Source organism: Peromyscus californicus, unplaced genomic scaffold (genome assembly GCF_007827085.1).
Source record: "Peromyscus californicus insignis strain IS unplaced genomic scaffold, ASM782708v3 Scaffold_10__1_contigs__length_136768540, whole genome shotgun sequence".
NCBI lineage: Eukaryota > Metazoa > Chordata > Mammalia > Rodentia > Cricetidae > Peromyscus > Peromyscus californicus.
This window is the reverse complement of record NW_026294391.1, coordinates 43391382-43414197: the sequence shown is the minus strand read 5'-3', so window position 1 is coordinate 43414197 and position 22816 is coordinate 43391382. Positions and strand designations below refer to the sequence as shown.

The 22816-nt window shown below is 36.6% G+C and overlaps 1 protein-coding gene across 6 annotated transcripts in view; it reads right to left on the bottom strand.

Annotated features, from left to right (window-relative positions):
- Window positions 1-1637: 1637 nt before the first annotated feature.
- Tab3 (TGF-beta activated kinase 1 (MAP3K7) binding protein 3) overlaps window positions 1638-22816 on the bottom strand; it is a 64209-nt gene continuing 43030 nt past the window's right edge. For 5 of the 6 annotated variants that reach the window (XM_052732345.1, XM_052732351.1, XM_052732354.1 and 2 more), the window contains 6 exons: window positions 20018-21473; window positions 18796-18956; window positions 13719-13812; window positions 11034-11117; window positions 9002-9103; window positions 1638-5572 (listed from right to left, as the gene is read on the bottom strand). In XM_052732345.1, the coding sequence (XP_052588305.1) occupies window positions 5424-5572; window positions 9002-9103; window positions 11034-11117; window positions 13719-13812; window positions 18796-18956; window positions 20018-21473 (2046 nt within the window). In that variant the 3' untranslated portion in view covers window positions 1638-5423. Of the gene's footprint in view, window positions 5573-9001; window positions 9104-11033; window positions 11118-13718; window positions 13813-18795; window positions 18957-20017; window positions 21474-21699; window positions 21840-22816 lie in introns of all 6 variants that reach the window. The other variant, XM_052732341.1, reaches the window with a different exon arrangement.

Genomic DNA, 22816 nt, shown 5'->3' with positions numbered 1-22816 from the left:
GTTTGTGGCCTTAAAGCTCATGATCACCCTGCCTTAGTCCCCCTAAGTGGAGGCATGATTCTCCACATCCAGCTTATTATACTACTGTCTTTGAAATATCCACCACAAAACATTACCTGGGTAATGTCACATGAACAGGGTAGTCTAGTGAAGTTTTTTTTGGGGGAAGTGCAGTTGGGAAACAAACACTGGGCAGCCCCCAAAACACACAAACATCCCCCAACTATCCCATAGTCTTCCTTATGGAAATTAAGCTGGTCAGAATCTCATTTTCTTTTTTGGTGATGGTGTGGTGCTGAGCATCAAAACCATGGCCTCACACATGGCATATGTGTCTTACTATTGAGCTACATCCCTAGGCCCTGGCCAGTAGTTGAAGACAAACCAATCTGGGTAACACACTCCTCACAAATGTTAACTACAAGAACGAGCACCACAGAAAACCACCAGCGTAGTTAACAAATATCTGAAATAACTACTTCAGAATCAATCATTTAAATGACAACCTGGGATATGGAAGATGGAAGAAGGTATTCATATAATCCCCACGGGGGTGTGTCTCACCATTATAACCCAGGCTGTCCTGGACTCACAATTTTCTTTAGGGATAGCATGCCATGTTTTCCCCTTACAAAACCTGTATGATGTTATACAGCCTAACGAAATGGTTTAAGTGTCCTTATGAACACATTCTCATTAATGGCTTACAACAGTAAAGAGGAAAAATATGCAAATTCATTTGTGTGTGTATATGTAAAAAGATTTAAGGGCTATGTATTTCAAGTGTTCTGTTTATATTTTAATTTAGGAAAGTTTACTTTAAAAGTCTGATACCTATTAGGGGAATTCAACATTGGGTATTCAATAATTAAGATGCCATGAGTACAATGTGCTTAGCCTAGTGTATTTACAAATGAATAGACTGAGAATTCTTTCAAACTAATCCAGAGGTAATGCCAAGGATGAAGACTGCTTACATATAATTTTTGGCAGGTGACCAATGAGTAAGTGGGGTATCATAGAATTGTTTCTGCTTGTAATTTTTATCTATCAGTCATGTAGAAAGTCCTATTCAAAGACAAGGTTATAATCCACCTGTGGTGATTTCTCTGCAGAAGGTAGAAAAGCTCAGTAGACTGCAGGCAAATTCGTTAGGGCCTCTGTGATTCTTTTGTCTTTGAAAAACTAGTTATAAATGATACTTTACAAAAGCAAATTACTCATTCTTTTGTAAATAATGTTGAATGAAATGAAGCATTTGAGTTTCTAACTTTTTCCAAACTTTCTATAAAACCTATTTATCCATGATTTGGCCAAACATTCAAGTCAGGGGTAATGGGTACCTAATGATAACTCAAGCCTAAAGTCACTGCATGCATTAAAATATGGGGAATATGCCAACTAGCTCTGCAATGCAGAAACCTGAGTGTTTAGAAGCAGAACTAGTTCACAGAAAAAATGCAGAATGTAGAGCTTGTTTTTAGTTTATTAATTTATTTCGCAGGAATCTTTGACTTTCTGAAGATGTACTGCTTGGAGGTACGGTGCATGCATAGCCTTTTAATATGCCTTTGTACAATTTTTTCTCAAAATAATGTCCTTCACAACGTACACAGAAATCTAAGAGACATGGTATGTACAAGGTTTAATTAATTTCTTGCTGCTTTAATGAAGAAAATGATCAATTCTTTTACAGTAGGGAAAGAAACATGGACAACGGTGTAGTTATAAATAAGAACTCAGAACTATTCAGTCTCAAAGCAACTTTTTATGGCTTTAGAAATTAAAATGGACTCATTCTGTTATCTCTGAATGCCCAAGCCATGCACAATTCTACTTGAAATATTTGGGGATGCAGATAATACAGAAAAAATCTGGTGAATATGAAACATCATCAGAATTAACTTTCACAAGAGGGAAATACTGTTAATTCTTTAAAAAAGACACAGTAGTGGCGCAATACAGACAGTGCCCAATTCTGAGTTTTTAAGTAACATTTCAACTGTCATTTCCTTTTCTCTAGAGATATATGGACACACACACTGCAACATGGATTCATTCAAGGTCTAACAGTGGTACAATATTAAAATAATTCAATTTGTAATCTTAAAGGGACATCTTCACATTCCAGGATACATCACTGATATTTCTAAAAGACAGTTCTTCTATGCCTCATATTCTTTCTCTTCATACTGTCAGAAATACATAAACAATTAACCTCTTTAAAAGACTATATAAAACTGAGTTGCCACAGAGAGTTGGAAATGAACCCTTAGATATCTGTGACAAACCAATGACAAAATTTAAGGAAACATTGATTTCTTTTATAATTAGAAAGTACTAACATTGAGACCAGCTCCTTAAACATTAAACTGCATATTACTCTTCCCATTTCTTCCTGGGAAATGAACACATTAGCAACACTCTCCTCCACCATCATTAATCTGTTCTAAAACTACAAATCTGTACAACACATTTCTTTTGTTTCTTTAATATCCCCTGCCTCTACTTTCTCCCAAACTAGCTCAGTATCAATTCAAAACATTTTACAGTGCTTACAGGTTTCTGGCTCTTCTATTTTCACTTTAAACTTGAAGAACTCCAAAACTGAAGGGGGCAATGCTCTTTTAACACAATGGCAACCATGCTTCCTAAAAACCCAGTTTACAACAACAGTGAAATAATGAAAACTGTAGAGTCAGGTCTGTGTTACCAGATACATTAAACTAGTATTTTATGAAAGCAAGCCTCTCACACGAAACAAGAGTGCACCAACTGATCCAAAGGGCACGGACAACTCAGCAGCCGGTTATCACCCAAGTTCTACCTTACCACTATATTCCACCCACTTATGCATACCAATCTGACCAGGAGAACATTCTGGAAAAAAAAAGAACTGGAAGGTTCAATGAATTCTTATTCGAACTGGTCATAGGTAAGGAGCAGTCTATATATGGAACAGTTAAATGTATCAAATTAACCAGTGTCAAGTTATTCTGTTCATTTTTAGGAACTGAATACAGCCTATGTAGGCATATGAAACTTGTGAACAACTAAAACTTAACATGTACAAAACTTTCTTAAAGTCCTTCTGATGTCTCATAACCACCTTTTAAACCAAGCAAATCAACTGTTGCCTCATTTTTTTTGTCAGGTGAAAGCTATGACTGACTAGATATATCATCAAAGGACTGAAACCATGCATCTACTGTATGTTAACAGCTTATTGACCTTGGCGTGTTTTCATGCAATAGTTTTAATATCATCTACATGGTTTTAATAAAGCATCAGACTTTTCACACATGCTACTTTCATTTTCAACTAACAAGTGCCACACTAACTGTTGGTATTTCAGCATCTCACTATGGATACTTGTACATCTTTTAGGTAGAATACCAAGTAGTATATATGTTCCCCTAACTTGTTTGGTTAACAGCAAGTGGAGTTGTCCATCACTAAGGGAGACAAGAAACCATACAACGGCAAGGGCACCTTAAAGAACAGTAGGACTGCTAGACTGGTATTGGGGATTGACAAGAAGAGACTAGCCATGTTACAAGTCCTTCACCCTTTCCAAATCCATGGTTCTGCGCCTGTCTGCTTTTCCATCATTGCTATTTTCACAGTTTTGCCACAGTTGGCGGAGAGAGATTTACTAGTAATTACAGAATCATGCTCTTCGTGAGACAAATGGATGTACTTGGGGCATTCTCCACAGATGAAGGCTATATGCAGTGTGCAAAATCATGGTTCTGATAGAAAACTACAGTGAGTTATGCCTTTGGTTTCATTATGCTGGGAGCGCAGCTTGTTTCTCCAGGTCTGCCAGAGACTAATGCTAAATTAGAATACAGTGACAGTACAAAGTGTGTAACAGGAGCAGGGGGGCGGACCTAGTAGTTCTTCAGGTACAATTCTTCAGGATGGAGAAACCTACCAACTTTATTGCTGTCTATCTTCACCAAAATGGGGAGAGATTCCAAAATTCAATTCTGAGCCAAGAATAAAATTTAAGGCAGAGAACTTACTTAAATATAATATTATTAATTTTCTCATGATACATCATGGCAAGTGGCCTGACTTATTATCTTCTTCAGTGTATCCACACCTGCATTCTGTCTCATAAGTAGTGCTTTAGTATTCCCTGAACTGCCAGAATTCAGTATGATGTCTATTCAACTTAAAAAAAAATTCAAAACCCCCTGTATACATTATTGTTTTGATAGTATTTTTTCTTTTTCTTTTCAAACCTAGAGCACCTTGTGTATGCTAGGCTAGTGCACTTCCACTGAGCTGTATCCCCAGCCCAATCAGATTTTGTGAGTAGTCTTCTCTTACAACTCAAATAATGCAACTTTATGATGTTGGTCAACTTCAATTTCCCTCTCATTGGCTGGTTAACACATGTGCAAATAAATAGCTCATATTGATTTTTTCAGCTAAATCAGACTATGGTACAAAGTATTTTTAGTGCTGTAAACATCATGTATTCATCACAAACCAGAAGTGGGGGACCCTATATACTGCAAGTATTTCTTAAGAACCACAGCTGAGCTCAGGATTTCCAAATGGGTTTTTGAGTGACTTTCATTTGGCATACATTCACTGTGCTACTGGCAAAGCATGGTTTTTTGAGAATGTCATTTTATAAAACCATACTTCATTACTTTTAAAATCAATAACCTAAGAAAAGTATACAATAATTTATGTGGCATAAGGAGGTCTTAGTTACCAGTGTCGACGCAGCAAAAGAGATATTATTACCTCTGATTGTACTTCCTCACAAAGGGCATGATATGCCTAATTCCTGACTACTACAAATCACATTTTAAAGTATCCTGTTTGCGTATGAATGTGTGTTTGAAATTACCCCTGAAAAAAGCAGCAATTACAAATAAACTCATTATTTTGCAAAAAAGAAAATAAAGCATATCCCAGGTGCTATTTCCTGTTCATCTCTTCACAGGAAGCAGCAGGAAGAGGCACAGGGAGCCTTGGTTTCCAGAAAGCTGTAACCAAGTAAGTCTGCCCTGGAATTCACAGTTTTTCTGCATAAACTGTAACAAGTCCTACCATAATTCAGAATTCCCCTTTAGAAAGTAAGAGCCACTCAGCAGGAACTTTAACAATGGGACTCCGCAGAAGCCCTTAACTTCTCTGTGTACATTCTTTCAGGAGTGAATCCTTTCCCAGTTTCAAGTATCCCCTTCCACCTCTCACTCTGTAATGAGTTAAGAAAGGAAAAAAAGAAAGACCTCCCCATTTTTCCTTTGTGAGCCCAGTGGCCACACTCCTCCTCCCCCCGTGCAATCAAGAAATGAAAAGGCTGGGCAGATGAACACAATCCCGAGGTTTCCTTTTCTTCCAGTGAGTGCTCAAAGTGGTGACTTTTCACCCTCAACTCGGTGACAATTCTTCTGAACTCAAGTGTACCGCGGCATCTCACACTGTTCACAGCGGTTCAGTGCAGGGTGGTTGAGAAAGGTACAGCTGTCACAATTCCATGGAGCCCCTTCATAATCCTCATCTCGAGGTTGTGTCCGAGGACTCTGTCTGCAGCCACTTATATGTTCTAAGGAAAGGGGATTCAAGAGAAATGGAGCTAGATCAAGTTGTTTTTTCCAAGCATCACCCAAACTGACCAAACTAAAATGATAAACTACCACAAAGACAAAAGGGAAGAACTTTCTACCTTACCCAGTGTGTAAGCTAATCAGTAACCACACTACTGGAAAACCGAAAGTACACAAAGCTGGATACAGGTTCCACTTTGTTCTAAACACACTCATTTTTGTGCTCTAAGACAAGGATGTGGAGAAGGCCAGAATAGACGGTGTAGTGGGTAGCCATTCCAGCTTTGATCTGGAAGTTCCAACCCCCATTGAGACTTCGGCAACTGTCACGCCTACAAGGCGGGGCCAAGGGAGGCGCCAGGGGACCCGAGATCTGGATCGGCGGGCGCTCTCTCTGTTGCGGGACCCTGGACTGGAGAGGTGGACTGAGCAGAGCTCCAGAGAACACCGCTGGACTGTGATACACCTTCCCCAGACTCCGCGACCTACCTATTCCTTAATTTGTAAGTTACGCCATTAAATAAATCTCCCTTTAACTACGTGGAGTGGCCTTAATAATTTCACCAATAAGACGGCCTTCCTAGTTTGTTACCCATTAATTAAGCTGTGTTCCAGCTGAATGAAAAGAAAATTTGAGAAATATTTGACAGCATATTCAGTGAATTCTGTCTTCTCTATGACTTTCCTGTCTTCAAGTACTGTCCACAGAACAGTAAATGGCTGAGAAAATGGATACCTTATTTCATGAGACATTTGCTTCCAGGAATACACATGTGTCTTATATTAATGCTTCATCAATGGCAGGTAAAATTCCTAATAAAAGTTGTTCCCAGAATAGTGAAAAGGGAACAAGCCTTCACAGCTATTTATAAAACGAAAATTTATTCTATATACATGATTCTTTTGTTCTCAGAATTGTTCCTCTTTGCCAAAAAAAGGTTATTCATATATTACTTTTTGAAAAATGTCTATACCTGGCAATATCAAATGATAGTAAATTTAGGTTGATCTTTAGGATTTCATAAAAACTCAAAACTTGTATTCCTTTTAAGTCTTGATTTTCTCTGGCCTTAGGCTCAAAAGGGCTGTGCTCCTAGAGTTCATTTGGCAAGTCTGCCTTGTTGGACACTCCCTCTATTGAGAGATCACTGGATAGAGAGCCACAGAGCTGATGGATTAGCCCTAGGAGCTGAAGGCAAGGTAGGGAGGCTCAGAGAACTCACCTAGAGAACATTGGAAACCGTTCCTATTAAGTGGCAATGAAATTAAGATCTAAGGTAATACTTAATATCCATTTAGAAAGGCCAGGAAATGGAGATTTGGTGAGGCTTTGGCAGTTGTTTTGGGCTAAGCCTATTTTTCACTGAAAACCAAGTAGGTAACTTCCAGCTTACCAAATTATCTTTCTTTTGTGACTTCATGAGGTCAAATAAGCAGGTTTAAACCCTAAACTTTGTTCTATAAGGAGACTCTAAGCCTTGATCAGAAAGGTGATCTTTTGTTAGAATCAATTCACTGGGCTCTTCAGCCTATTCTCGTGAGCACAAACAGGAGCTGGGCATGTTTCAGTGCTACCTTAAGTTGCCTTGCTAGGAATAAACTACTGCCATAGAGGTTTTTATAGACAGGTTCTAAAATTCCCAATTTAGCCTTAGGACAGGTGACTTTTTAATTCTATGAGTATCACGGAGTAAAAAAGGTTAACAAATCAAATTCTTAGTTGTTATATTGTTTTTATGTCATTTCCAAATGCAGCCTTTGAAAATAGTATTCAAAACTATGTAAACAACCAAAAGGCCTCTTTAACCTCATCAACTCAGTCTATCTTACCTGTTTAGTATCACGCTAACTTAATTTGAAATCATGAATCACTATAAGGTAACTGGCCAAAAAAAGCTATTTTTGGTTCTATGAAACTATACAATTCATTTTAAAAAAAGTAGCATTTTAGAATGTTCAATTTGATTTACATGAACAATCATCTTTCTGGCATATTTAAAAGCAGTTTGTAGACTACCTTGTAGAAAGTATTTATTAAAAAATATTTATGTACAAGTCAGAACTAAGGAGGAACAGAGAGTATGATCGAAGGACATGTATGAAAGAATTTTGTACAACATACAATAAAAACTGTATAAAGAGCCCGAGTAAGTTCTGAGTTACACAACAGTCTATATTTTCATAAAAATGAAGAGCCTCGCAAATACTTCAATCAATATTGCTTGTATAGTGTTTATAATATAGAAGACAAATTGCTCAAAGGCACGTAATTAAAAATAGGAAATAGAAGTCAGGCAGTGATGGCACACACCTTTAATCCCATCAGAAGGCAGAGGCAGGGGTTCTCTTTGAGTTCCAGGCCAGCCTGGTCTACAAAGCTAGCTCCAGAACAGCCAGGGCTGTTACACTGAGAAACATTGCTTTGAAAAACCAAAACCAAACCAAACAAAAAACAAGTAAATAGTGTTTCAATGAGAAATGAACAAGTTACTTTTCCTAACATATCCTAATGGTAAAGGAAAATATGAACAAGGTACTTTCAATGTATCTTGCTCCTTCTTACGTTACTTTTTCATTTGCAAATTAAGGTGATTTAGCATATATAATGTGGAATGTGTAAGTATTCCACTACGAAGATATATTAATATTTTTAGAGACCTGCTTTCAATTGGATGTCAGCACATAAAGCTGAAGAAGTATTAGACATTTGTGGGAGAATATTTTTACTTGTTAAACCAATGAGCTTTATTGGAGTTACAGGAATATGGGGAGAGTTGCTTATCAGAGCACAAGGGACAGAATGATAGTTGCTATCCTCAAACTTGAAATGAGCATGTGATACAGCTTGTGAATATTGGACACCTGGAGTACACTGCACACCTGTAAGCATAGGTACAGATTAAAGAACATCCTATTTAGGGAGCCCAGTCTGAAAAATCCTGTTCTAAGTTGCATTATTTTGGGTGAGTTCGTTTCAGTAAAGCATCCTGAATCCTGTCAGTTTCAGGGATTTCTTGAAGCTTTTTTGAGTGGTGTATTTCCTGCCTTAACCAGCTTCCCTTCAGAATGGATCATTTCAGTCTCTAGGAAAAGTCCTATTGTGTGAAAATCATATCAAACCCAGAACTTGCAACAGATTTGAAAATTATTTTGCCTTGCTTTCTAGAGAGTTGGCCTGTCAAATAAGGTATCCATAGGTGACTACTGAATATGTGAAATGTGGCCAGTCCAAATTGAGATGTACATATAAATCATGCATAAATTAAGAAAAAAGTATCTTTTAAAACCATTTTTAGCAAACACCAAGGATCTACTATAGCATTTAGCATTCTGCATTTGGACTGTAATTTTCAAAGGTAAATCTAAAGACATGTTCTAGTTACGATACTCTATGTAAATTAACATAATCCGGAGACATGGGTACAAACCGTCTGCAGCTGCTGCCTGGGATTCATGGACATCTGCCTGTACTTTGGAAGTCACACTAATTCTTCGGGCTTTTCTCTCAATCGTGCAGGGATCTGAGGAGTCTGCATAAAAAAAAGCAAAGGTACTGAGGGGTGAAATCATTCCTCAGCAAGAGTAAACGGGTTCACAAGGACTGTTCCTGCACTCACTCAGTTTCACATCACCGTGCATTTGTGTCTGAGGTTAAATGATAAATGTAATGCTTCATTCTTGTAATCTGAGCACTGAGGAGGCAGAGACCAGACGGGAATGCACAGAGAATACTGATCCTTGAAAAATGGAAGCAACTCCAAAGAATACTATGTAGTGACAAACATGGGCTCCCAACTCATTTCAGGGATTTCAATTTCATGCCAGAATACTGTTCCTATATGTTATGAATGTACAAGTTATTAGTAAGCAACCGCTGCATTAAAATGCCAACTAGCACACTATCTATTATTTGCCTTTAAGAGCAAATAAAGACCTTGCATTTTCTAATCACTCCTGATCCCATATGTAATCCCTCAGTACAATTCACCTTTGAAAGTACCGCCTCAGAATTCTAAGAATGGTGGTTATACACTAAAAGCAAAAACTCTATTAGCAGAGCAAGAAGAGTAAATGTAGCCAGGGCGGTGGTGCACGCCTTTAATCCCAGCATTTGGGAGGCAGAGCCAGGTGAATCTCTGTGAGTTCGAGGCCAGCCTGGTCTACAGAGCGAGATCCAGGACAGGCACCAAAATAACACGGAGAAACCCTGTCTCAGGGAAAACAAAACAAAACAACAAAAACAAACAAACAAACAAACAAAAAAAAAACCCAAAACCAAAAAAACCACAAAAATCAACAAACAAAAAAACCAAACATCAAATTTCCTTCAAAGTACTTAACAATTGAGGGCTAGCAGAAAGATTCAGTTATAAGGATCTTCTTGGTACATCTGAAGCCCTGACCTCATGCCTAGCACCAAGACAATAACAATAGTTCACTGGCCTTGCACAGGGAAAGGTATGGCTTTGTATCTAGCTCCTTGGAGATGATAATATTCAAGAAATTTCAACATTTTAAATGTGATGGACTGCTTGGATTTTTGGTCATTTCTTCTATGACAGCCATCGAATCATTTAACTATAGTCCATCTGCTAGCCTACCTGTAAGAGATAACACTTTAGAAGGTACTGAGGCAAAATCAAGTTTAAAGATGCATATTTTATGAACCTAAAAGGCTAAAGTGATTAATGATTTATAACCCAACGGCTTTCAGCTTGAAACTACATACATATAACGTTGCCACAGTGACAAATTTAGTATTTGGCAGTCATCCACTAATATTCATTTTGAGCCATTTTTAGAAATCACTACACTATTTCATATGTAGACCAGATAAAACATTTACAGTAGTAGTAAACAATAAAGAGACCAGCTCCTAAGATGCAATCCATAAATGAACTAGAAATTATGCACTCTTACTATTCAATATGCCTTCATAATCAAACTGTCTTGAATTGCTTAATCCAAAAGGATTAAAATATGAACTCTGGATATTAGTTGTATATTGAGACCTATAAAACAACATAGCCTGTTAAGAATAAGATAGAAAATGAGTGATCAATCTACATTTAATCATTTATTGTAAGATACGGAAAACAATTTAGGACTTGCTTTGTTCTTGATGAAAAAACAATCATATCCCTATCAGACTTACCTTCTGTTTATCAAGCAGCAAAAGAATTCTTATGTACAAACTCTACTGAAAGTTTTCCAAGATCCTTATTGTTCTAGCAGAATTTTCATTCAAGAGTATAGTTTCATTATGCTAAAGAAATCATCATTATGCCTTACAACAATTTTAATGTTTTGTAAAAAATAAAGTTTGGGGACTATTTCATTATTGCCACATTAATATGGATAACATTTTTATGAGGAACACATTCTAATGAATAGTTTAAATAAAAATTTCTCCAGAAACTTATTTAACTTCTACAGTATCCATGCTATGATTCTACTAACCTTTTTTAGATGGCTTCGGTGGTACTACTGGGCCAGGTTCTATGTGGTCATAAAAATTATTCATGGCTTTTGGATCAAAGTTTCCTTCAAAGAAAAGAAGAAAACCACAGGTGTTTAGGAGTTTTTCTTTTATCATTTGATCTTTTTAAAAGAAAATATATTAATGAAACATGTGGGAAGAGAAAATGTTTTCCAGTGTTTCAAATGTCATTACATTATCCTATCCTCTTTATGATTGTGAGAAAATATCCAAGCAGACCAGTAAACCACTGTGTGTGTCTACAATGTATTACCTAAAGGAATATTTTTATAAGGCTAGCACCTTTAAGAAGCAGAATTCAGCATATGGGACATTTAAAGAGTGTAAAGCAAGAAAAAAAAACAATAATGGTGGACCTGTTTGGTCTAATGAAAAAAAATTTGAAAGAAGATTTGACACTTATTTTCATAATTTATCATAAAGCCATCTAAGGAAAAATGCATAAGTTACATAACCCTGTGGACTTATTAGTGATGATACTGTGCAAATTTCAGAGTAAACTAACCCCGAGACTTGCTGACACCAAGTTTTCTTGGATGTGTCCACTGGCTTACTATGTCTCTATCAGTGACGTAGCCTATTGTGACTGACTCCTTCCAGAGCAGATTGCAGTAGGTGTCAGTTCTGGCTCTCCCCTTCCCTCCTGTACTCTGCCTACTACTGTACTGAAATCCACCTCAGCTGGGACACACAGGATGGTCTACTGTACCGAGTCTCCTGCTGTTTTTGAGTATTGGGGTTTTTTTCCCAGTGAAAAAGTTCCTTACTACAAATCAAATATTAAGCTGCTTTTCATCAAGTCATGCAATGATTTATTTGCTTGAAAATGCACCTCCCCACTGCCAAAAACAATTTAGAAGAAAGTATACCATATGTGGACCCCTCAAACATTTCTAAATCTTAAGTACAAAAAGAGATCTCATTTGGTCAATACATACCAAAACCACAGCTCCTTCCTTAAAAAACTTTAATAGGTCCTACTATCAAAGTTTCATCCAGTTAAATAGGCTATTTTAAAGAGAATTTAAAAAATTCCTATAGCTCATGAAAGCCACACTACTACTTGATATATTAACTGCTGCTGCATATGCATTTTTTCAGTCACTTAAGTTACAGTTGATGATCTACTATGCAGTTCACAGAAAGCTTACTAGAAACATCCTAATCAAATGTTATTGATTTTTGTTTTGCTCCAAAGACCACATCAGTAAAAAAGTTGATGTAATCACATAATAGCAATGGTTGATATACCCTACATATTATGCATAGTGATTCTTTCACTGCTTAAAGCTAGTAGGCTACATAGAGTAATGAGGCTTTTGAAAATGAGAACCTGGCTTGATAGCTCAACTTTCACGTTCAGATGGCTCCATAGCTTTAGTTCAACTGCTTGACACCATATTTGTACACTACTCTTAAAGTACTGTAGAAGCTCTCTTAGCTGCCATAATTAAGAATATCAAGGTTTGGGAGAAGGCTGATTCAAACAAAGGACTGTTAAGAAAAATTACACAACACCTTTAATGTAACATAAATATAGCAGGGTTTTCTTCTATTGTTCTTATGGAAGTGTCGAGGACTAAAATCCCCAGGGATTGTATATGCTATGTAAATATTCTATCACTGCACTGCATCCTCAATACAGCAGTATTTTAATACTGAATAAGGACTACTTCATACTGTCTTACATAAACCATGTTCATGCTAACCTAAAGTCAAGTGTCTGCAAACTTTCTGTCAAAAGCCAGACAGTAACTTAGAGTTTGTAGACTTGCAATACTATCTGTTACAAGTATTCAACTCTGTCCTTGAAACACAAAGGAAGTCACAGACACTAGATAAACAAATGAGCATGTCTGTTTCACTAAAACTTCTATTTATAAAAACAGGCAGTAGGGCCCTAATCTGCTGAACATTCATTTATAATTTTGTGTTTTTGTTTCTTCAGAATCCAGCACATGATATACCAAGGACACTTTCTTACAAATTCCTTCCTTTTCCACTTGTTTTTAATTAAATCTAATTAATGGTTCCTATAATTTTATGCTTGACTATATAAAAGCCAAAGACAGTTTTTAAAAGAGAAGTATTCTCATGAATTCCTGTTAGTTATGAAACATTAATTTTAACTGCAGCAGTATAGTTCACTAGTATAAGCAGTACATGTAATCAATGGGAGAGGCAGTATATGGGAAAGAAAGTCCTTCTCTAACTTGACGAGTTGGCTAACTCAAAGATAAGAGAGCTTCTACTGTAACAGAATTTCTTTTAAAATCAAGAACTCAGATATTTTACTTTGAGCTCTCTTTTTTTGTCACAATATTTTGGAAGGCTATCACATTATATAAACTATATCAGAAATAATATCCATTAATGTATGAAACACTCATGTTAAATGCCTAAAAGGATCAATTCAATGCAATGCAATGTAACAGTATAAAACAATGAGAACAAATGATGCAGCTGCCGAAGTGATATTAGTTCTTGACAGAGTCTGATTCACGGAGTGTGGGAATCTCTTTAAACAGTCATTCTTATAATGAATAAAAGCTGTCCCTAAATCTATGAAACCCAAATGATTGCCATTTAAGCAGTTTAAAATAGCATTCTATGACTTATGGTTTACCAAACAATCAAGTCTATACCTCTAGATTGAAGGAGGTCAACTTCTTTCAGTGTACAGTCAACATTTATCTGGAGTTGTCTGTTCATGCTTCTCAATCTTGTCATTTCCTCAGGCTAGTAAGAAAGCACCCAAAATAGCAATTGTGGGAAAGTCATTATCAAGCCCAACATTTAAGAACTGTGTTTCACGTTAATTAATCTGATTGGGTATTACCAAGAATATGGCCTTGCCTATAAGAGAGCATGCCTATGTTTTTAAAAAGTAAAAAGTATATTGAGGACATCAACATGGCCACATATTAGCAAAAACTATGCATTGTGGCCAGGTACAAACTAAACTATGTTCTACCATACACTGTAGTACCATACACCGCTACAATCACTGTAACACTAGAGCACAGCAAATATTTTATTTATGTTTTTGCAGTAAGGGAAAGTGCAACAAACAACTTTTTAAATTAGCAATGTTCATGATTTTAGTCTTGTCTAACCTGGTAAAAAAAAATAGTGCTTACTTAGCTTCAGGTACTTGGTTCACAGAATTCTCTCATTTCTTCTGCTAAAGGAGCTTTTGAGGTAGGTAGTGTTACATTACATGGAATTACTAATGATAAAACAGTATAGAGAGGTTAAGTTTCCCAAAAGTATAAAGCGAGCAACTGGTAGAGCAAGGACTTAGACAAATGTGTGTGTATGTGTGTGTGTATGTGCAGACATATTTCTTTTTTTTCTAGATCAGCAGAAACACTTTAACACAGAGAAATATCAGGTACCAATGGACTCCTCTGTTTCTTCTTTGGCCTGTCCAGTTCATTCCACCCCTGAGGGTCTTTCAGTCACTGAAACAAACTTTTTTAATAAGCCGTCAATTCCCATACCATTCTTAATTTCTTTACACTTTCTGTGCTTGGACTCTAGTGGCATGGATACTGAAGCTTTCTCCACACAGCTCAGGTATTAGCTCAATTACTAGAGTAATTTCAATTGCATAAAGTATGCTAAATTATCTACTAACAGAGAGAGAGAGCGAGAGAGAAAGAGAGCGGGGGGGGGGGGAGGAATTTATTGTTAAAGTGTGTATTTTGTCAAAGACTAAACAGGTTAATAGTAAACTAAAAAAGAGCAGAAAGGATACTGTGTGCTGTTGGGATTGCAATAGAGTAAGTGGGAATGCCCAGAAACCAGCAGGGACCAAAAGTTCAATGCAGTGATGTAAAAAGGCTTACGAGCAATTTCTGGATATTGTTTGTATATGACCTACTTATTTAAGAGCATTTGATGACTGTTAATTTTACACATGTTTTGTGCCTACTTATCTCATGACCTTGTGACTATCATTATTTAGTCTCAAATATCAAACTGCGTTTTAACTTAAAAACAGCTCTAAGACCTCAGAATGCTATTCAACAACAAGAACTGCTTTTCTTTCTTCATCTCAATGGGCAAAGTGTGTGATATTAATGAGGAAAATGCTTATGCCAAGTAATATGAAAACAGTGTAAAACACATGCTTGAGCATGAACATGGATGATTTCTTCCTCCTAGGAACACTTAAGTGAACCCTTACTTTGTGAGTTCAGTACCTTGGGCTTATCCTTCCTATATGTTTTGCAACAGGAAAAAACAACTTTTAGCCATAGTAGCCCTGAGTAGTGACGCTTTGTAAACTTAGCATGAAAATATTAGTAACACATGTTATAGTCAAAAGGCTACTACACATTTGCTTTTAACCAAAATCATTCTCATCAATTCTAAGACACAGGACCATTTGAATTCATTAGGGTTTATCTGTTTTTCTTCTGATTAAACAGGGGGAGATGAGTAGCTATTTCTGAGAAGGGTCATTTATCAAAAGTACAGTGTTTCCACGGAAGATTCAGACTCACCATAAATTATAATAATTTAGACTTACATGTAGGCCAAAAGAATGTTTGTAGCTGACATTTCCAAATAAAAGATTCAATGCTATTTTGAAAAGGTAGTAGAAATCTCTTAAGTCAATTGTTTTGGAACTTTAAAATTTAGTTTCATAGACACCAATATTGAAGATCACTGATGGGTTTTTGGTTCCTTGGCCCCAATTATATAACCAAGACACAAAGCAATGGAGTATCCCCAAAATTAAATTAGAAGAGGATGAATTTGGATAAATGACTTTGGGGGAGGGGACAACTGGCAGCTCTCTCCATATTAAAATCTTATTTATTTTTCAAAGTAAAATTTAAAACTCTGCCTCCTCTATGAACATTATTAGAAAAAGACTAACATTTCTTTTTCACATGAATCTCTTTGAGAGATGACATATTATGAACCATTTAATAAAATATGATAAACAGCAATCCAAAGAAAAAGGACACCATCAGTATATTTTTGCTATCATTTGAAAAATTATTTCACTGCTACTCAAAATTTCTGCAACTATACATATTGCTGGTCAGAAATGCACATTCTAGTCTCATTAGCCAAGCACTTTTCTCCTATTTTTAATGCACAACTTGGTAAGAAATTGTTTGGAAACCTGAAAGTAACAATGTGTGCATATTAACAAAAGTGTCAGTTCTCTGGTATCCATATACACAAGTGTGATGATCATAAAGAAAGCAACTTGCTGAGTACTTAATGCCACCCAAGGCACACAGTACATGCATTGTCTCCTTATGTGGACAATATTATAATATTCTTATAATAACTCCCTTTAATGAGAAGTCAATTCAGCCAGTAAGTGCCAGAGGTATTCTGATTCCCAATACTCATGTGAGTATTACTTCAAATGAGACTCAATGAACTAACTGGAAATTCTGACTAAATGATTGGTTTTTTTCATTCCTTTTTCCACCTAACTGTACCTTATTGCTATCTTAAAAGAAACTTGGTTCTATAAAATGCTTCAGATTTGTGTGTGTCTCTATTTCAAGCAAAATGTTTCAGCATTTGTTACCAAGCTAGTTTATAAAGACACTTGCTATTTGTTGAACATTGTATAAATTAACATACCTGATATAATTCTAAAGAAAATTTCATAACATGGGTATTCTACTGTATGTGTTTTAGAGATGAGAACATAAGGACAGACATTACTTATCCAAGGAGAAGTCACTGACACAGGTAGTGGAATCTGAAAATTTGCACTTGAAAACCTACTTGCTGTCTTAACCTTCATGTACATAGTAACTAGCCCTCAACCAACTCCTACTGTCGTCCAACTTATTCTAAGTGTGCTGTCTTAACCTTCATGTACATAGTAACTAGCCCTCAACCAACTCCTACTGTCGTCCAACTTATTCTAAGTGTGCTGGCGAAATACAAGCACTCAAATGAACTATAATTTCTGTAGGTGAGAGATGGCTACACTTGATTTATTTCATTTTTATGTTTTAAATTATAAACCATAAACTACAGCCCAGGGAGGGTCTACCAATTTTTCCTTTCTAAAAAAAAATGACCCACCAATAAAAAAATCCAATATAAAATGTGGGTGTTTTTATTTGAAGCAGTAATTAATGCCATGCCAAAAAGTTTTCTACTTCCAATTAAAAACAGGGATTTATTTAGCTGGAGTTAAAAACTAGGTGTTTCAAAGCAAAGCTTTAACAAGAAATAACTACTCTACAGATACCTAAATGATTACAAGTTGCCTAACTACTCTTTGCTACCTTCTCTCAACAAATGAGTCAAAGAAGATTTCAAATAAAGGTTATCAGAAAGATACTTGATTTACACTAACATCACTCATTTTAGTTAGCTTTGCAATTCTTCTAGTGCTTTTTGTAATTAAAGCTCTCCCTGCTAACATTGCCTAAACTGAGGAATGTAGTTAATAGTAGAAAGTCATTAATTTATTGAGTATGCCTTTCTCAAGAATCTTCTTCCCCAAAAAGCTTCTACTAGTTCCCTCTTAACAGCAGAATTAAGTTCAAGCACCTTGACCCAGTGTTCAAGCTCTCCACTCCATTCTACCTTTATACACATTAACTTCCATAAACTTGTTAGAAATTTCAGGCCTAAGCAAGGAAACTTGACTTACTTTGTCTTGAAAGTAAGACTGTCTTCACTTCAAGCTTTAAGTACCTTATATTATTTTCCTTCAAGAGTAACTTCCCCTTTCCTCTCTGTCTATATAATGCAGGGCAAACTCTCCAAGAAAGCAGTTGCAGCCATCTTGAGGACAAGAAGCCTCACATATATATTCAAGAGCCAGATTACCCCAGGTTTAGAGATGGGAAGAAAATGAATACCCTTGAAGAGAAAGGATTTACACACATGAAGCTTTGGAAGATCATTCTAGGATGAGGTAAGAAAGTGGAGATATATACTGATTATATTCATAAACTAGTTAATGTGCAATTGCTTTCATTACCTATGAGCAAATACAGCAATTACCACAGAAGTCTACTTCTTTTCACTTGAAGATTACTGAGCGCCTAACATAGTACCATACTCATAAATATATACAGAAGCACCTAACATAGTACCATATTCATAAAAATATACAGAATATATGAATATTGAATAGTGAAAAGATAACTGAATTACAGAAAAGGTGACACGATGAAGGACATATATTTCAGTTTTCAAAGTTATGTAACGTCATTAGAACTCAAATACATTATGCAACAGGCTAAAAATATAAAAACTCTTTACTAATTTCATTAAGACCATTAATGGTCCACACTGAACATCTCAGTTTCTACAGTTACACACAATGAAACGACCATGCCTTCAGATATTCTAACACTAATACTTCCTCAAAATTAGTGTTTATTTAAACTCATTTGAAACACTTAGAAAAATAGACTGCCTATGCTGAGAAGAGTAATTTATGAATCCTTTTGTTATCATATATTCTTGCAATAAATTCTATACTCTAATTGTAAGTGTTAGTCTTTGAAAATAATCATGAGCAAGTGCAAGTGTGAAAAAGCATTTAATTATTCTAACAAGAGCTGCTGGGGGCAAATCTCTTGCATTCATTTTTTTGTTGTTGTCTTTTTTTGTTTTTTTAATTCAGCCAGAAATAGAACTTGAAAGAGAAACAAATGGCTTGAACAGAGAATGTCCCTCTCCTCCTATCATTATATATTGTAACAGATCACTTACCGTGGGGATCGCAGTAGTACAACTGACCCTTCTGAGCCGTCTCTGCATCAGGTCATGCTCCATACTGTTAACTTCAGCCTTCAACCGGTCTAGCTCCTCTTTTTCAAGTTTCAATTGTTTTGCTAACCTCTCCATCCTTGCTCGCTGATGTAACAGCAAGGCTATAGCATTACAGATAAAGTCAATGCAGAAAATAACACCAAACAAGTAACAGGAGAATTTCTAAATACACTGTTAATGGACAGAGAAGACTCATTTGACCTGGGCATCAACATTTACTCTTAAGGTCTTAGTAATCCTGTGTTATATCCATTTCTGCTTAATTTAGCTCTAAGCTACCACCAAAAAATGGCATCATCTGTTCATACCTCTTGTTCTGTCACATTTTGTTTTCCTGAGAGCCTTTTAATCTATACTTGTATGTGTGTTAAAATGCTTAAGGACCAGCAAAATGGCTAAGCAGGTAAACACACTTTCATGCAGCCATGAGTTTCATCTCCAGATTCCACAAGGTGGCAGGAGAGAACGGAATGCTAAGAATGGTCCTCTGACCTCCACACAGCAGGCCCACATTTGCTTGCTTGCTTGCACTTGCGCGCGCGCACACACACACACACATATACATACATACATACATACTCTCTCTCTCTCTCTCTCTCTCTCTCTCTCTCTCTCTCTCAATATCAGGCATTCTGAATCACAATTATGAGTTCCCTTCTCAAATATTGAAAGAAAGCTAAACTCTCATTTATTCTGATACAATCTGAAAGACTCTGAATAGACTTTTTAACTTCAATTTCCCTAGACAATACACATTTTCTTCATTATTCCACTTCTTATATCATCACTTATAAATATCATTATGCCCTTTTCCAAGTCTGTTTATAAGACTCAAATTCTCTGATTTGATAAACCATAGTCCAAAGATGTATTCAACTTTTTCACAATATTCATTGTATTTGTCTATATTTTCCCCAAAAAATGATATCCCCAATAAAGTCTTATTAGGTTACAAGGTTACAATGATCATACTTGCAGTTTCCTATTTTAAAACAGCCAATAGATGACTCTGAAACAGTAATTTTACTCTAGGTAATGCTACTACTTGACGTTTACTACATACTAAGCATTTAATTGAAAGTAAATAGCGAATAGTGCTTTATTTCCAATCAATTACCACATATTGACTATAAGCATTCAATTTCATCAGTCTAAAGTTTACCTTGTGTATAGGCATAGTCATCTGATCCAGAACTAGAACTCCGCTGATACTTGTGGTTTCCCTTTTCTCCCCCGGAGCCTGGTATCACTGAAATGGGCTGAATAGGTTCTGGTGCTGCAGAACGTTCTTCTTGGTCCACTAAATTTAAAAGGTTTTCAGTTGTTGCTCGGCCTACAGTAATTTTAAAAACTGTAGTTGGGTTTGGTATCACCCGAGGAGATGGTGATGGAGCACATGAGGGTCCAGTTGGCTGTGTATATGTAATATACACAGGATTAACACTAAATGGAGGTTTTGGTTGACTAGATATCCCTCTTGAAGGGGAACTGGAAGGTGGCGTGGTGGCTGTATACAGTGAGTGCTGGTTCCTTGGAGATGGTTGATTACTGATGGGCGAAGGACTCCTAGTTATTGCTGTCCCATGTCTTTGAGAAGGTTCAACTGTAATTTCTATCTTCTTCATGGAACCTTTGGGTAAGCTAGATGCTGGGTAAGGGAGATAAGCTACTGAATGACTCCCCTGTGTCTGATAACTAGGAGGTCCTTGTTGATATAGGTGGGGTGGAGTAGTTGAAGGACTAGGTGGCATAAACACATGAGAGCTTGGATGGCCCAGCTGCGAGGGCTGTACTTGATGCTGTGGAGAGCTAAAGGGTGAAGGACACTGAGAAGGGGGTGGTGAATGGTAAGCTGACTGAGGAATCTGCTGTTGTTTGGGAGAATACTGAGAAGGTTGATAGTTCTGTTGATGTGGATAAACAGGTAAAGGACGTTGGCTGTAATGAGGCACTGGGCCTTGTGTTGAGGACTGCCATGGAGAATTCTGAGGCGTCTGTCTTCCTGATGAACTCTGAGATGTCTGTCTAATATAAATAGAGCCAGGAGATCCATAGAGATTGCTTGGAATTTGTGGAAGAATCTGTAAAGCTCTTGGTACAGTCTGTCCAGAAGGGAGGTTTTGGGACACTGTAACAGTAATTGGATTTGTACTATACCGAGGTATGTGCATGTAGGACGGAGGTGGCGGTGGTGAAGGCCCTTGCATAGCAGATGGATTCATTCCTGTTTGCATGGAAGATGGCTGCTGAGGTGGCTGTGAAGGAGGAGTAGCTGCACTTCTGTTCTGTTCATTCATAAAAAATGGATTATAGTTGGGAGTAGCAGCCACAACAGCTGGAGCTGAGTGTGGTTCCTGAACTAAACATATCAGCTGTTTACCTGCTGTATGCTGAGGATCAATATGTCCATCACTTGAGCTATGTACCAGTGTTCGACCACCATTAAGGTGAGCTCCATCTCCTGGGTGGTAGCTACTAGGAGAATGGATGCCCAGGTTAATATGCAAAAGGCGATTTCTATTCATCCTATTGTCTTCTGGACTATGGTATTCCATATACAAGTATTTGCTGCTCTCCTGTGAAAGGGCTCGGCAACAGGCTTCTAGATTGTTGTTATTCTATGGGAGACAATGGTACAAACAACATTGGCAAAATTAACCAAGTTTAAGAGTGCAAGTCAGTGACACAAATACTGTCATAGATTCAAAGGAGAGGAGTATTTTCATTATCAAAACCATTACAGTCATCTGTCCTACAAAAGAAATCTTAAACAATTCAAATTATAAGCATTGAGCTCACATTACTAGAACTACCACTACTACTACAGAAATGTAAAGCACCTACTAATGAACACTGTGACTCAACCCCAAGTGTTCTCATTCCAAATGCAGGACTCATTTTACACTTGTTGCAGCTCAACAACTTAAAATGTGCTACTCTCGGATTCATCACAATTGCTGTAACATCCATCATTAATGTTTAACCTGATAAAAATGAAAATAACCATTCTTTAGTTTTCAAAAAGCACCAGAACCACAAAAGGAAAAAAATTCCTGAAGATTTTAAACAATAAAAATGCCACAGCCTTTACTTTTCTTTTATCCAAATTTATCCCCAAATACCTTTAAAGATTTAAGCAAAATAAGTAAAATGAGGAACAGGCAAAATTCCATAGTTTGACCCATGCCTTCATGATTTTGTCAGAGTTAATGAGAATTTAATAACCATATCCAGATTATATTAATGACATGCACTATACCAAGTTTGTACCAGCTGAACAGCAATTTAAGATACTTGGAATAGCTTTTTAGTTATGCACAGATAACAACTGTTCTTGAGAAGTTCCAACAGACAGTAATCAAATGCTTAAAACATCTTAAGGGATATTGTAAAGCAGTTTCCATTAAAATACAGAACTCTCAACTATTTGATTAGAATAAAAGAAACATTATTTATTGCCTTTGAAATAATTACAAAATTCTTAAGGAACATGAATTTCTCTGTAACTCAAAAATACACGTTATTATACATAAGTGCATTTTACATGAAAATGAAAGGAAATACTTCACTTCTTCAGAGAATCAATTAAAACATTAAGTCTACCACAGGACATGCAATGCAGTGATGGTAGTGTTGAGACAAATTTAGAGTTCATCTACAGTCCCACCAACATTTCCAGAGGCAGAAAAAGAAGACTGGCAAGTGGCATGGCTTCATAAAAGGCACTGAACTAGTCCACTGGACAACACTTTCAGGTCCCTGGTCTCAAGTCCCAGTGCTCTTTCTACATAGCCATTTCACAGGGAAAGATGTGTGGGCAAAAGACATTATTAAGTTAGAGCTTTAAGAAGTTAATAACCACCAAACCCATAGTCAAGCAAACATTTGCAAAATGAAATCTAAGGAATTTAAAGAATTTGCTTCCTTGAAAAAAAAAAACCGTAAGTAACTTTATTTTCCT